Source organism: Lichenostomus cassidix, chromosome 13 (assembly GCF_008360975.1).
Source record: "Lichenostomus cassidix isolate B80296 chromosome 13, HeHo_3.0, whole genome shotgun sequence".
In the NCBI taxonomy this organism is placed as follows: domain Eukaryota; kingdom Metazoa; phylum Chordata; class Aves; order Passeriformes; family Meliphagidae; genus Lichenostomus; species Lichenostomus cassidix.
The window spans coordinates 18,568,853-18,581,365 of NC_139494.1; the positions used below are offsets into that span (position 1 = coordinate 18,568,853).

The 12,513-nt window shown below is 40.4% G+C and overlaps 1 protein-coding gene across 5 annotated transcripts in view; it reads left to right on the top strand.

Annotated features, from left to right (window-relative positions):
- Positions 1-685: 685 nt before the first annotated feature.
- The window catches only part of KDM3B (lysine demethylase 3B), a 52,849-nt gene continuing 41,021 nt past the window's right edge, over positions 686-12,513 (top strand). For 2 of the 5 annotated variants that reach the window (XM_085074137.1, XM_085074138.1), the window contains exons 1-2: positions 687-980; positions 11,130-11,297. In XM_085074137.1, the coding sequence (XP_084930263.1) occupies positions 810-980; positions 11,130-11,297 (339 nt within the window). In that variant the 5' untranslated portion in view covers positions 687-809. Of the gene's footprint in view, positions 981-11,129; positions 11,298-12,513 lie in introns of all 5 variants that reach the window. The other 3 variants (XR_014854983.1, XM_085074135.1, XM_085074136.1) reach the window with 3 other exon arrangements.

Below are 12,513 nucleotides of genomic sequence, written 5' to 3' on the forward strand. Positions count from 1 at the left end.
GTTGCTAATTCACTGTCGAATGGGACTCTGCCAGAATGAAGAAACGATACACGCAAAAGAACAGCCTGCTCCCACAAGAGTATACTTGTGTTGGTATGGAGTATAGCATCTGCTCCTCATTCCAGTTTCTGTCAGTGTACCGTGCCTTTACTGCACAAGCAGAAACATACAGAATTTCATGTCATTTTTCTAACGGTAAGATGCTTAAGTATTTTGTGGTTGGTCATGTTGAAAAGGTGCAAGTTCAGGACATTGTGCTACGCTACATGAGAACTGTTCAAATGTATTAGCTAATCATGACAGCTGAATTCATTAATACACTGATTTTGTATCTTAATTACTCCCTAAATGCATGCCTCTCCAAAATCTGCCTCACCGGAAAGTGAAGTACCCGGCCCTGTGCAGCGCTGCCGGTCCTCTGCGGATCCAGCCTGAAACGCGGGCACTGGTTCTTCTGTGTCTTTACCTCGAAATTTAGGTTAAAACTCCCTAATTTCTGCGATAATTCCGGGTTTTGAAGTTAGGTCGTTAAAGTCTGCCCAGGGAAGGCTCCTGCCCGCTGACGTGCCCGTCCACTCCGACGGCCCCTCAGATCGCCGAGGCCCCGCCCGTCCCGCGCGGGGCGTTGTGGGGCCGGGAAGGCAAGAAGCGGGGAGAGGGGGGGGGGGGGGGCGGGCCGGTCGCGCGGTGCACTCTGGGACGGCGGCGGGCGGCGCTCGGGCCCAGCGCGGGGCAGGAGCCTCTCGGTGTTTCGGGCGGCGGCTGCGGCCGGAGCGCTCGGGCGGGGGCGGCGGCTGTGCCCGGCGGGGATGGCGGACGCAGCGGCCTCTCCCGTGGGGAAGCGGCTTCTGCTGCTACTGGCAGCGGGGCCGGGCGAGGGCGAGACGGCGGGGCCGGAGCCAGGGCCTGCTTTGCCCGCGCGGGCCTGGCGGAGCGGCACCGTGAGGGCCATGAGCGGAGCTGTGCCCCAGGACCTGGCGGTGAGGCCCGGGGCGGGAGTGGGGGGTGTCGGACAGTCCCGGGGGTCGAGCCTCCCGCAAGGGCCGCGGACAGGTCGGGCTGGGCTGGGGGCGGGTGTTGTGCCGCGGCCGAACTGCCGGCTGCCCCAGCCGTCCCTGCAGACGCGCTCCGGGGCTGGAAGCGGCGGGCCCAGGCTGCGACGAGAGCGGCGATGGAGCGGCCGGGCAAGTATGTGAGGGGTCCGGCACCGCCGATGCCGTGGTTGGAAGTAACTTACACGTGAAACATCTGGGGCATTTCTGGTGCTGATCTGTCTGTAGGTACATAACCTCAGAGTGTTGGTTTGTGGGGTTTATTTTGTTTTGTGGTGGGTTTTTTGTATTTTTTGTTGATGTTGTTTTTTGGGGGGTTTTGGTTGTTTTTTTTCCTCTTTTTGTTGGATTTTTTGTGGTTTGAGGGGTTTTTTTGTGCGTGTATGTTTTGTGTTTAGTTGCTTTTTTTTGTTTGGTTGGTTTTTTCTGTTGTTTTGTTTTGGCTTTGTTTTGGTTTTTTTGTCTTGCTGTTTTGTTTTTCCTCTGGCAAGATGTTAAATATTCTTGATCAGCCTAAATGATACATGAGAGTATATATTGAGGGCACAGTTCTGAGTGAGAATCATCCTAAGAAAAACTTAGACAATTGATTTTGTCTAAGTTTTTTTCAATTGTAGGAATTTGGCCTTCGTGTAATGTGTTTAAGCACTCCTTAGCATTTGTCTGGTTTTATTTCTACTATAGCTCAGTGAAACACTTGGGCGGAGATCCTAAAAAGAGCTCTTGAAATGTATTGATTCAGTTTCTCTTTGCATGTGTTAATTCTGCAGGCACTCGCTGTAAAGTGGTGCCATGCTTTCGAGGGCTGTGTTTTAGTGACCCATGGTAGCAGGAATGAGGTTCTATGTAAAGAGTTTTAATTCTCTTTATGAGTAGTTTTGTAAAAATTAGTAGTTACGATGAGTTCTTTGGGCTCATTTGCAGAGTTCCAGCTTTGAGAAGTTTCCTTGACATCCTCCAGTGATGCTGCTTTCTTTGGCCTTGTTCTAGAACTGCACCTACGGCTGTCAGCAGAAATCAATGTGGGTTTGGCTTTGCAGACCTGGGGGGCCTGGCACCCGGTGTCTGCAGTTGAGAGCTGTGGTTATGTACTCTAGCTGCTGCCTCCCTTGTTCAAGGAGGAGGACATAAAAAGGCATGCAGAAAGGGATTCTTCAAAAGGGAAGCGTGACAAGTGTTTGAGACTGTCTGAATTATGAAAGTGTATTTGGGCTAAGATCCAGCTGAAGAGCCACTCTTGTAGCAGACTGCGTTGGACATATGTATGTCATCAGTGCTCTTACATTTCTTTTGGTGTGTAAATTCATTACCTTAACTCGGCATTGCAGTTCTCTCCTCAGTTTCTTTCATCAATAAACTTCCACTTAATACCATTTCAGTGGTGTAGCTGTCTCTAAACAGTATATTCGCAAAATATGCAAGAATTCTCAACTATGAACTGTGTAAAATACTCGAGGCAGAGCTTAGAGTAATGTGGGACATTTAGTGTTTTCATGGACTCTCGTGGACATAATGAATGCTGCTGTGACAATGGTAATGATGTACTATCAGAAAAGAGTTATTTTGAGACTCATTCTTGTCAGAAGAAGCGATGAGTTGGCACCAAGCAGTCACACACCGTTTACGAAATTCTCTTCTAAGTTAATAATGTGGACTAGGTTTGATAAAGGCTAGGAAAAATGTGTTTTCTTCTCTTTGGTCTGCTTTATTCTATAAAGATGGTTTCAATTACTAGCCTGTTGGCTTTTAGAAATACAGAACTGCAGTTGAATATCTGCGCCTTTCTAGGACAGAAAACTTGGGAATAGACAAGAAGTATAAAACTTAAAAGCATATTTTTGTTTTGTTTTTTTTAATATATTGGAATTTTAGGAAGCCGTTACTTTTTCTGGTAAAGCCTCTGAAATACTTTTGTTTCTTTTTTATCCCTTGTAAAAATTTGTGTATAGAGAGTAGCTCTTAGACATTCTCGCTTTGATATAATGTGTTTAATCTATCTGTGGTTAAAAAAAAATCCACAAAAATATCTATATAGAGGTCAGTCCTAGTTGTAGTTCCGTCTTCAGAACACTTAGAGGAAATCTTAAACAAAAACTATGCTGCTGTTAGTAAGACAGCTTTGCCTCTTCTAACTGGAAACAAGTATTACCCTCTTTTTCAAAATGTTTACTAGAACAGGATCATAAAAGACCTCTCAAGCTTTATCTCTGTATGTTCGAAAAATTGTAAAAGTACATGGTACATGCTAATGGCAAAACAGCTCAATGCGTTACATGGACTGTAGCTTTTCTTATGTGGAACAGAAATGTGAGAGATGATTGTTTTAATGGATAGGGAAGCTATGCGATACCATGAAAGTTAGGGGGCCTAGGACACAAAGTGTTTTGAGTATGGACTGTTGTGGAATAATCCAATGGTAGATGGTATACAAAGAATTGCCCCTTCTGTCTCCCTCCCCAAGGGATATTAGGTCATATTTTCTACAGAATATTTTGTCCTATCCAAGTTTTTCTGTGTCGTGAGTTTATCTATTTCTTATAGTAATTTGCACATAATTGAATGTATTTTGAAGACATTTTTCCTTTTATATGATATGTAAATTATACATCTTAATGAAAACATGTAATTTGAAGTACTTTATTCATGGGAGATTCTGTGGAATAAAGTGTTTAGAAATTATCTGGATTGTGGGATAAGCTTAAATACTTTGCAAGTATCAGAACTCTGAATTAATCATAAGTATCAGGGTATTTCAGCTAGTTTTTCTAACTAGGTCACATGGAGAAAGAATATCTTCATGTCTGGGGGCTGTATGTAGTAGATGAGGGATACTAGAACCCTATAAGACTGAATTTAGATTTATGTGCTCTTAAGCAGTTTTTGGATGCTACCTGAAAGTCATCTTGAAAGCAGAGAAGCACATGAGAAAACATGCCAATCATGTTTGTTGTGCTGAGGTGTGTGGAAGTTCTTGCCTGTTGTGCATGTGTCTGCTGCTGAATTTCAGGCCCTTCTGGGACTGAATAGGGAGCTTTTAAACTGTAAGGGATTTGGAAAGATGTGTTTTCAGACTGGGGCTTGTCGCTGTGACTGGGGAAGTGGTGGGAAACTTCACTGCAAACTGGAGTTGTGTAAGTCTAGGATTTTCAGATTCCTTTCTGTACCACTGTATTCTTCTTTATATCCTCTGTTCTGTGCAGGTGATCATGTTCCTGGATCATTCTCCCTGGCAGGAAGGCACTTGTATGTTTTTGTGCATTGAAAGAGTAGATGAGAAGTGACACCAGGAAGTGATGCAGGCTACAACTCAATCCCTAAGTAATGTCTCACATTGCTGCTGTTGAAGGCAAAACACTGGGCCAAATTGCTGTTGGCAGTAGGCATCTATCTAATGCTTCTTGTTGTAAAGGAGATTTTAAAGAACAAATAGAATGGTGAATATTTTTTCAAATAGATTTTTGTCTGCTTTGTGATTAAAATACAGTTCTATGAAGAGCTGACTGCAAAAGTAGTGTATATTCATTTTCTCTGCTTACTCTGTGATAATTTGTTGGTGCCCTAGGTATAAAGTCCTATGAATCCTTGTTATGCCGCAGGGTTTGTTCTCCTGCTGACTCTTCTCTCTTCTTATGTGTGGAAGATAGACATCCACACTGAAAACTATGCATATGTAGAAAAAAATGTCTTCTGTGGCTCCACTGATTACTTACCTCATGACCCCATTGAACCCTGAGAAATTGGGATTGTGTTGGGTTGACTCTGGAGGGTGAGTCTCTCCTTCCTGCATGGTGTTCATGTCACCAGAATCAACAGTTTAAGGTTCTCAACTTCAGACTTAGTGAACCATGGTTATTTGACTTTGGAAGATTACAGCTCATATTGGCTTACTGCTTAAAATATATTTCCAGGGAATCTCTTACTAGAGTTACCCATCTTTTATATTTAGTGGTAATTGCATCAAGTTCTATTTATATCAATATGACAAATAGTAGTGTTTCTTGCATGTTAAATTAATAGTATTCATATCCAGTTTTCGCAAGTGAAGGCTTCAAAATAACTGTGTCCTGGCAAAGTTTGTCTACAAGATAGCAGGAAGTTTTATCATGTTCACCTTTGGTTGTTGAATAGCTTTTCGATGTGGTCATAAAATACATGTGCTCATGTAGTAACTTCTCTTCAGCAGTGTTTGAGTGCTAAGTAGTCTCCAGTTTCTATTGTTAACTTAAGAACTAGATCAAAACTCAGTCCTCAGGTGTCTCTGCTTGTGATCTCAGTTACTTGCACAGAGCTTCATGCTTTCCCTGTGAAGCTAGTAATTTGTGCCGCCTCCTTTTGATTAGATGATCTAATTTTGATTAGATCAAGGCATCCAACTTGTAAATCAAAGGCAGGTTTATTTTCTCCCATAGCTTCGAAGTATGTTTTACTTTGAAACTTTTCTTACTGCAAGTTTATCTGTTGTTGGAAAAAGCATACTGTTCCTGTCTTGTTACCAATCATGCTCTTTTGAGGTAGTGCTGCTGAGTAATGACTGCCTTGCTGCCGGTGCCCACTCTTGGGAGTCCCTTTGGAGTGCCTCACCTACACTAGATAGTGACATTCTATTTGCAAAACACAAAGGAAAGTGGGGAGGCTTTCTTGTATAGTCAAGTTTTCTTGGTGGTTTTTGCATGCTTAGCCCTCAACATCATCTTTCTGAATGTCTTCCAGAAAGTCATGCTTTTGTTGATGTCCACCTTGTTCATTTTGACATTAATGATTGTATTCAGGGATTAATTTAATTTGTTAAGAGTTGCTTAATATGCTAAATGACATTGAGGTAGGTGATTCTGGAGAGAGACTAGCAGTTTCTCAGACTTTCTTCTATAGAACAGCATAATTTGCAACTTGAGAAGATTAGCTTTGGTTTCTTATTTTCAGATTATTGAGAATGTGATGTCAAGATCCAGGTCAAAGGATTTCTTTGAGATTGGATTTCTTTTAACTGTGGTCTGGTCTGTTGTCCAATAACCTAAAACAAATTATTCAATGTATCTGATTTAATCTATAAAACTCAGCAAGAAAGAGATGTATCATTACTTTACCAGTAATGCTTTTTCAAGGAAGATGCTGAACTTGGAAAGCAAAGGAAAAAGAGCCAGTCAAACCAGAATTAGCAATTGGAATAGCAAATTTCCAGTGGCTGTGATTATAAGAACTTACAAAAGCTCTTCAGGTTCTTCTCTGGTCTGCATAAGGTACTGTTAGACTTGAGGCCAGGAATGAATGTAAAGAAACTTGATACTTCTTATGCCAGCTTTATCAGTAACAATATTAAATATGTTGCCATAATAATTCTGCTGCTCCAATATCCGCCATGGTAATTTTCATCCTGCTTTTACCATTCCTTTTCAACTTTTGAAAATTAAGAAAGCTGGGATTTACAATACAGTGCTGTGTAATGCTTTGGAATACTCAAGTTCAAGTTAGATGCAGTGAGAGAAAGTTTGTCATATCATGTGTAAGATATATACTTAAAAATTTCTCTTCTAACTCGTCCCATTTATTGCCATTCTTTTTTCTTTGCATCCCTCTAACCCATCGCTCACCTGAAATGTCTAAGATTTGGCAATAGCAAAACTGCTATTGTCTTAATAGACTGATGGTTATCAAGTTCCTTCTCCCTTATTTTCTAAATACAGGTGTTGTATTTGCCACTTGCCAATTGTAAGGTACTGGTTTAAAATAGTTTTAAAAGTCTGCATATCCAACCTAAAATTTAAGGTGTTGCTTTTCCTTCAGACTTCTGGAGGTCCTCATTCTATTTTTGCTGATAATTGGGTTGCAGAAAACGGGATTAAGAGCAACCTACTTGGCTCTCAAGGTGATTTGTTTAGCGGAGCAAGATGCCGTCATCTCTACAGTCCAAATAGCTGCAGAATGACACAGTAGTCAAAAAAGATTGTCTTGCTATTATTTCCCTGAAGTTGGTTTTTATGATACTTTGGAATGGAGGCAGACACCAGGCAAAGGTGCATTTTAGTGGAAATGACACCAAAAAGCACAGTATTTGACAAAAATACATATGTGTTTCCAAAACAAATTTACTCTATGAAACTCACACTTTTCAGTGTCTCAGGTATTTCGAGTTACTAATAGCAGGGAAAATTCTGAACTGTTAATTCTAGTATAAATAAAGGAAAAGATGTCACTTTTTAAGGATAGGGCCTGGGGAGTGTAAATGAGTTCTTACTATACAAAATAGGCTGGTTCTGCTTCAAAAGGCAGTCTGTCTCTGGCTATGAGCAAGTGTTGTATGGTGGGAAGTTTCTGTTGTAATGCAAACATATTCTGAATTAAAGTTCCTCATAGAAAGCAGAGCATAGTGATTAACATATTTGGCTCTGCCTGGTGTAAAACGCACTGCCATTACTGGGCTCCTTTCTAAGTGTGAGGGGTGTCACATAACTGGCTTGAGATACGGCTTGCTTAGAGTGCTTCTGTGTCTAGTGTCCATGATGAGCTGGTTTTGATTTGGTTGGCTTGATAGACTCATGTTGACCTTGCAGGCACAGTTTTGCAAGATTACCATTAGATCCCAAATTTGGCGTGGGAAGCATTTGTTATCCAAGAGAGATACCTAGCACAGTCATTTTCTTGTTTCATGTAAACCAAAACCATCCAAACCAGCTCGTATCTCCAAGTGTTCAGCAGCTGCACAGTTGTCGTGAGGCTTACTGGATGAAGTAGAAAAAAGCTGTGCAGCACATGGGAGAGACAGTAGTCTGACACTTTATGTCCTGCTCTTAGTGTGTGAGAAAAAACCTGTTGATGAAGACTTGAGTTGGAAGAGTTTGGTCCAATAATGGTTGCTATGATTAAGGCAATATAGTAGCTAGCTACTATAAAAAAAGAAAGTACTTACCCTTCCTATCTCTTGTGCTTGTTGCTTCAGTGGACCCTTAAATACACAACATAGAGGAAGATTACAGGAAATTAACAATTCCTTGTGTGTGCTTGGTGTCTAGGCCACATATTTGCTATGTAACCACAGTGGCGTCAACTGGGCTTCTTGTTTAAGGGAAAGCAGTGGGACTGTGCAGGGACAGTGATGAGGCAATGTCCTGGTGCTTCCAGTAACAGCAAGCTGCTGATCTTTTTTTAAGATGATATAAGGAGTTTTACTCATCTGAATTCCTAAAGCATACTAACTGCTTGAACTGACTACAGAGAACCTCCATTTTCTCAAAGTGCTTTTTTCTGAGTAATATATTAGAGATACCTTGCATCCAGAATTATAAATGTATATATTTGTTACTGGCTGTGTATCGGGAGCATAAAGCACTATGCTACTCAAAGACTATTCAAATTCTGAATTTTGGACAACTACTTGGACTAAAGATCCAGTTTGCATGATGGCCAAATCTCTCAGAGAGGGGGCAGAAGTATTGAGGCCACCTGCAGTCTGCCTTTTGTGTTTGGATTGTATTAAGTGGGATCTTTAGAGTTATAAATCTGCTTGTACTTCACCTTGTTTTGTGAACCAAATTTTACCTCAGTTCTGAGTAGTATTTTCTTACAAGGATGAGGTAGCATGGCGTAAGGCCAGCTAGTTTGCTCTGCATTCATACCTGTGATAATTAAAGTTGCGGCCTGTTGCTGGGTCACGGAAGCACCGACAGTGCTGCTTGTGCAGGGCTCTGAGTGTGCTTTTTGTGACAACAGGAGTGTGTCAGGTGTCAGCAGTGTGCTCTAAAATGACTCTGAACTGAAGCTGATACAGCATGAGAAAGGTATTCTAAAGCTGAGGTTTGTTCTCTTGCATTTTGTGGTTTGTGTGTTGTTTCCAGCACTGATTTCAGGCTGTGATAATAATTTGCATGACATTTTCTTCCATATGTGTAGTCAGCGCTAAGGTCAGTGATGATGCTCAAGCTTGAAATGCTGTAATACTGAAAGAAATAGGGTACTGATACAGTGCTGTGGTAGATTCTGTTTGGTTTGGCACTTTGTTATTCTTTCTTTCCTACCTACTTAACCCAGCTCATCCAAATACATACTTTTTGAGCCACATGAAGAGGTGAGGGAAGACCACTATTTTCAGGAATAGTTCTTTCTACTGTTTTTTGGGGGATGTGGTGTTGTTTTTTGTGTGCTTGTGGGGTTTTTTGTTGGTTTTTCTTTGGTTTTGGTTTTTGTTTTTTTCTTGGAGGGGGTAAGGGGGCGCATTCCTGTCTGGGTGGTTAGGCTAATTACAGAATTTAACTATGATTAAATTGAACTGCAGTAGCTCTGCCTTTAATTCTGTTACTTATTAATATTGAAATGTTTCTTCTTCCTCTGTTGTTAAACAAAAGTAAAAAACAAACCCAAACAAAAACCAGAGAAGTTGTGTCATCCAAACCATGAGCAGCCAGTTTTTCTAGGAGGATGCTGTGAGAGACGGTGTCAAACGCTTTACTGAAGTCTAGATGAGTACATCCACAGCCTTTCCCTCATCTACTGAGCAAGTGAGTTTGTAACAGAGGGAGACCCAGGCAGGTCTTGTTTAAATCTTGAGTGAAGTAATAAAATGAACCTAATAGGCATCCTTATTTATTTGGGCAGGGTGGTGAGCTGTACTTCATTGCGTGTTATAACTTGTCTACCTTTAGTGATCCTTGCCAACTAGTTTAGGAGGCCATGCTAGTGAGAGGTCCTCTCTGTGTTGTTACTTACAAAATCTCCCCGTCTTTTAATCAAATTCTTAAATATTTTGCAAAAAGGCATATATTCCAAAGTCATTGTTATTCTGGTAATTATGACAACCTCTTTTTGTGCAACCTTTGTGATAAGAGAATCATAACAAGATGATGACCTCACTAATGCTGTACCCATTGTAAACAAATGATTCAATTTTGTTGTTTTTCTGTGATAGTTCTCTCATTATGTAACATGCTACTGTCAAAGTAGTGCAAATATAATATTAAGAAAGCTATAGGCCTGCTCAAAATGGAAGGGTGTTCTGTCTAGTTTCCACTATATTGCTGAAAATTGTTGAATTGGAGGAAGGATACCTTGATAGGTCCGGTACTGTTTCTCAGCAGGGCAGCTTAAGTAGTAATGGAGTTCAAGAATTAATCAGGAGGGTTACTTCATATTCTCTCCCTCTCCCCTTGGAGTTTGAGCTTTTGAGTCTGAGGGTAGGAGGAGGGTACATGCGTAAGTGGTTTCAAATACTTCTTTTAATGGGGTTTATTGGTAAAGCAGAGAGTTGTCGGTCTCTGACTAGTGCGCTGTTGGCAAGTGTGTAAGTTCTGTAGATGAAAGATTGGAATGTGACTGTTCTAATACTTAATTGCTCCAGTTGTTAGGACATGGAATGAGATTTGTAACCTGTGTTCTTAGCATTCTTGCCATGTGATTTCATATGACTTAAACAGCTGTCCTTGTGATAGGAAGAAAAGAGCATGGTATCTCAAAATAGTGATTTAGAGTTGTGGAGTGTATAGTGTGGTTTATATTGTTACACTTGTAAATAAGGTTATGAAAAATCTAGCAAGTAGGTAATTCTGGGTGATCTCATGCCATCCAAAATACTTGCATTTGTCCAGGCAGTTTAATAATGTACAAGACAAAACTTCTGATTTAGAATGGATTTCATAAACAAAAATCTTGCAGGCTGAAGCATTTAATTCTGTGAATGTCAGTTAATGATACTGATGCAGGCTGTCTGTTGAAGTGCCAAGTAGGAGTGTTGAAATTCTCTAAAAAAATTGCACTGTGGAAGAGGCTTGCATTTGGTCATCAGCTGTGTTTTGGGATGAAAAATTTTCGTCTTTAATTTTGTATAGGAAAATGCAGCATTTGGAGCCAGTGATGTGTGTTTGGGGATAAATAATTTTTCATGGGTTACTAATTGTTGTGAATTTTGATTCCTATTTCTTTTGTAATATTTGGTAGCTATGTAGATGTATTCTCAGTATTAACATTGCAATATTTATCCTGATTTTTCTTACTAGAGTTGCTGTCTCATTTTCCATAAGGATTGTAGGAATGTTACTTTCTATTTAGTGTTTGAAAAGAGATGACATGCCTTCTAAATTGTTTTTCCATCAGATCTTTGTGGAATTTGATGGCTGTAACTGGAACCAACATGCATGGGTGAAAGTCCATGCTGAAGAAGTTATAGTGTTGCTGCTGGAAGGATCATTGGTTTGGGCACCTCGAAATGATCCAGTTATGCTTCAGGGGACTCGAATCTCACTGGCACAGTGGCCTGCACTGGTGAGTGTTTGACCAAAAGCCCTTAAGTCAGAGGTTTTCATCAGCTTCACTGTGAAACTCAAGGCTTGGATACTGTACAGAGCACCGTTTTTCAGGTTCAAAAATTGCTTGGGGATGGACTTCTACTAATAGGAGTTCCTTAACTGGCACTTACAGTGGTTTTGGGAAGGCATTGGAGAAGTCTGTATGCTTCCAGTTCCTGCCCCAGAAATTGCTATGACATATTGTACGGAAATGTGATGTTTACAAGTGAGTCTCTGAAAAAATGTGTTACATATCTGAAAAGATTATTTTACCCTATTTTAAAACTTTGTGTGTGTTAGGCTTTTCTGCATTGTGAGAATAAGCCTTTTGGTCTTATAAAGGATTCTTCAGAGCTTTGTATGGTAAAGGCTGTTGCATCATTTAAGTAGGTATACCAGTAAGCATCTTGGGGAAAAGGCGTGGGCTCTGCCTGACATATAAACTATAAATTAGTCACTACTAATTTAAAAATTTTATTTCAGTTTTATTGTTAGCATTAAGTAACATGACATGCAAAATTTTCTCATGTTTCTTGATGTGGTTAACCATATTGCTGTTTACATGGCAGTTGCATGTCATGACACTTGAAAACAAAGCCAGTATATTTTAGCTGGCATATCTCAATGTACCCATTTGGCAAACCTCCTGATGAATAGTAAGTATATTGTGAAAAGCATTCCTTACATACTTTTCTTCTCTTAGTGGCTTCTGAAGAGGAAATACAATTATATATGACAATCCCTCCTTCATTTTTATGCTGTTTAATTTTTATTATTTGGCCCTTCTTTTGTTTCATTTCTCCTCCCACAGTCCTTGGACTGCTTGGGATCCTACTCTGTTTTTTAACACATTTTGTGCATGGTTACATTGAAATGTTTTTTTCTGTCCAGGATCTTGTGCCTTGGTAGAGTTTGAATTCAGTGTTTTAAATGGGCACTTGGGCTCAACGCAGCAAGTTCATGACTGTATTTTTCTCTGAGTATTTCTTTATTACACTTGGCTAAAGGCAGAAGAAAACCAGGCCTTTACAGCAGAGACTCTGTAGATAGAGTTTTATCCATAGTCAAAGTTTTACTTTCATTGTATTTCCAGCTTGTCTCCAAGAGTGAACTCCAGTTAGTTTCATCTGGGAAACTTTTTATACAGGGTCAGCTTCTTCCAGTTGATTCCCAAATCTGTCAAAATCTGAGTG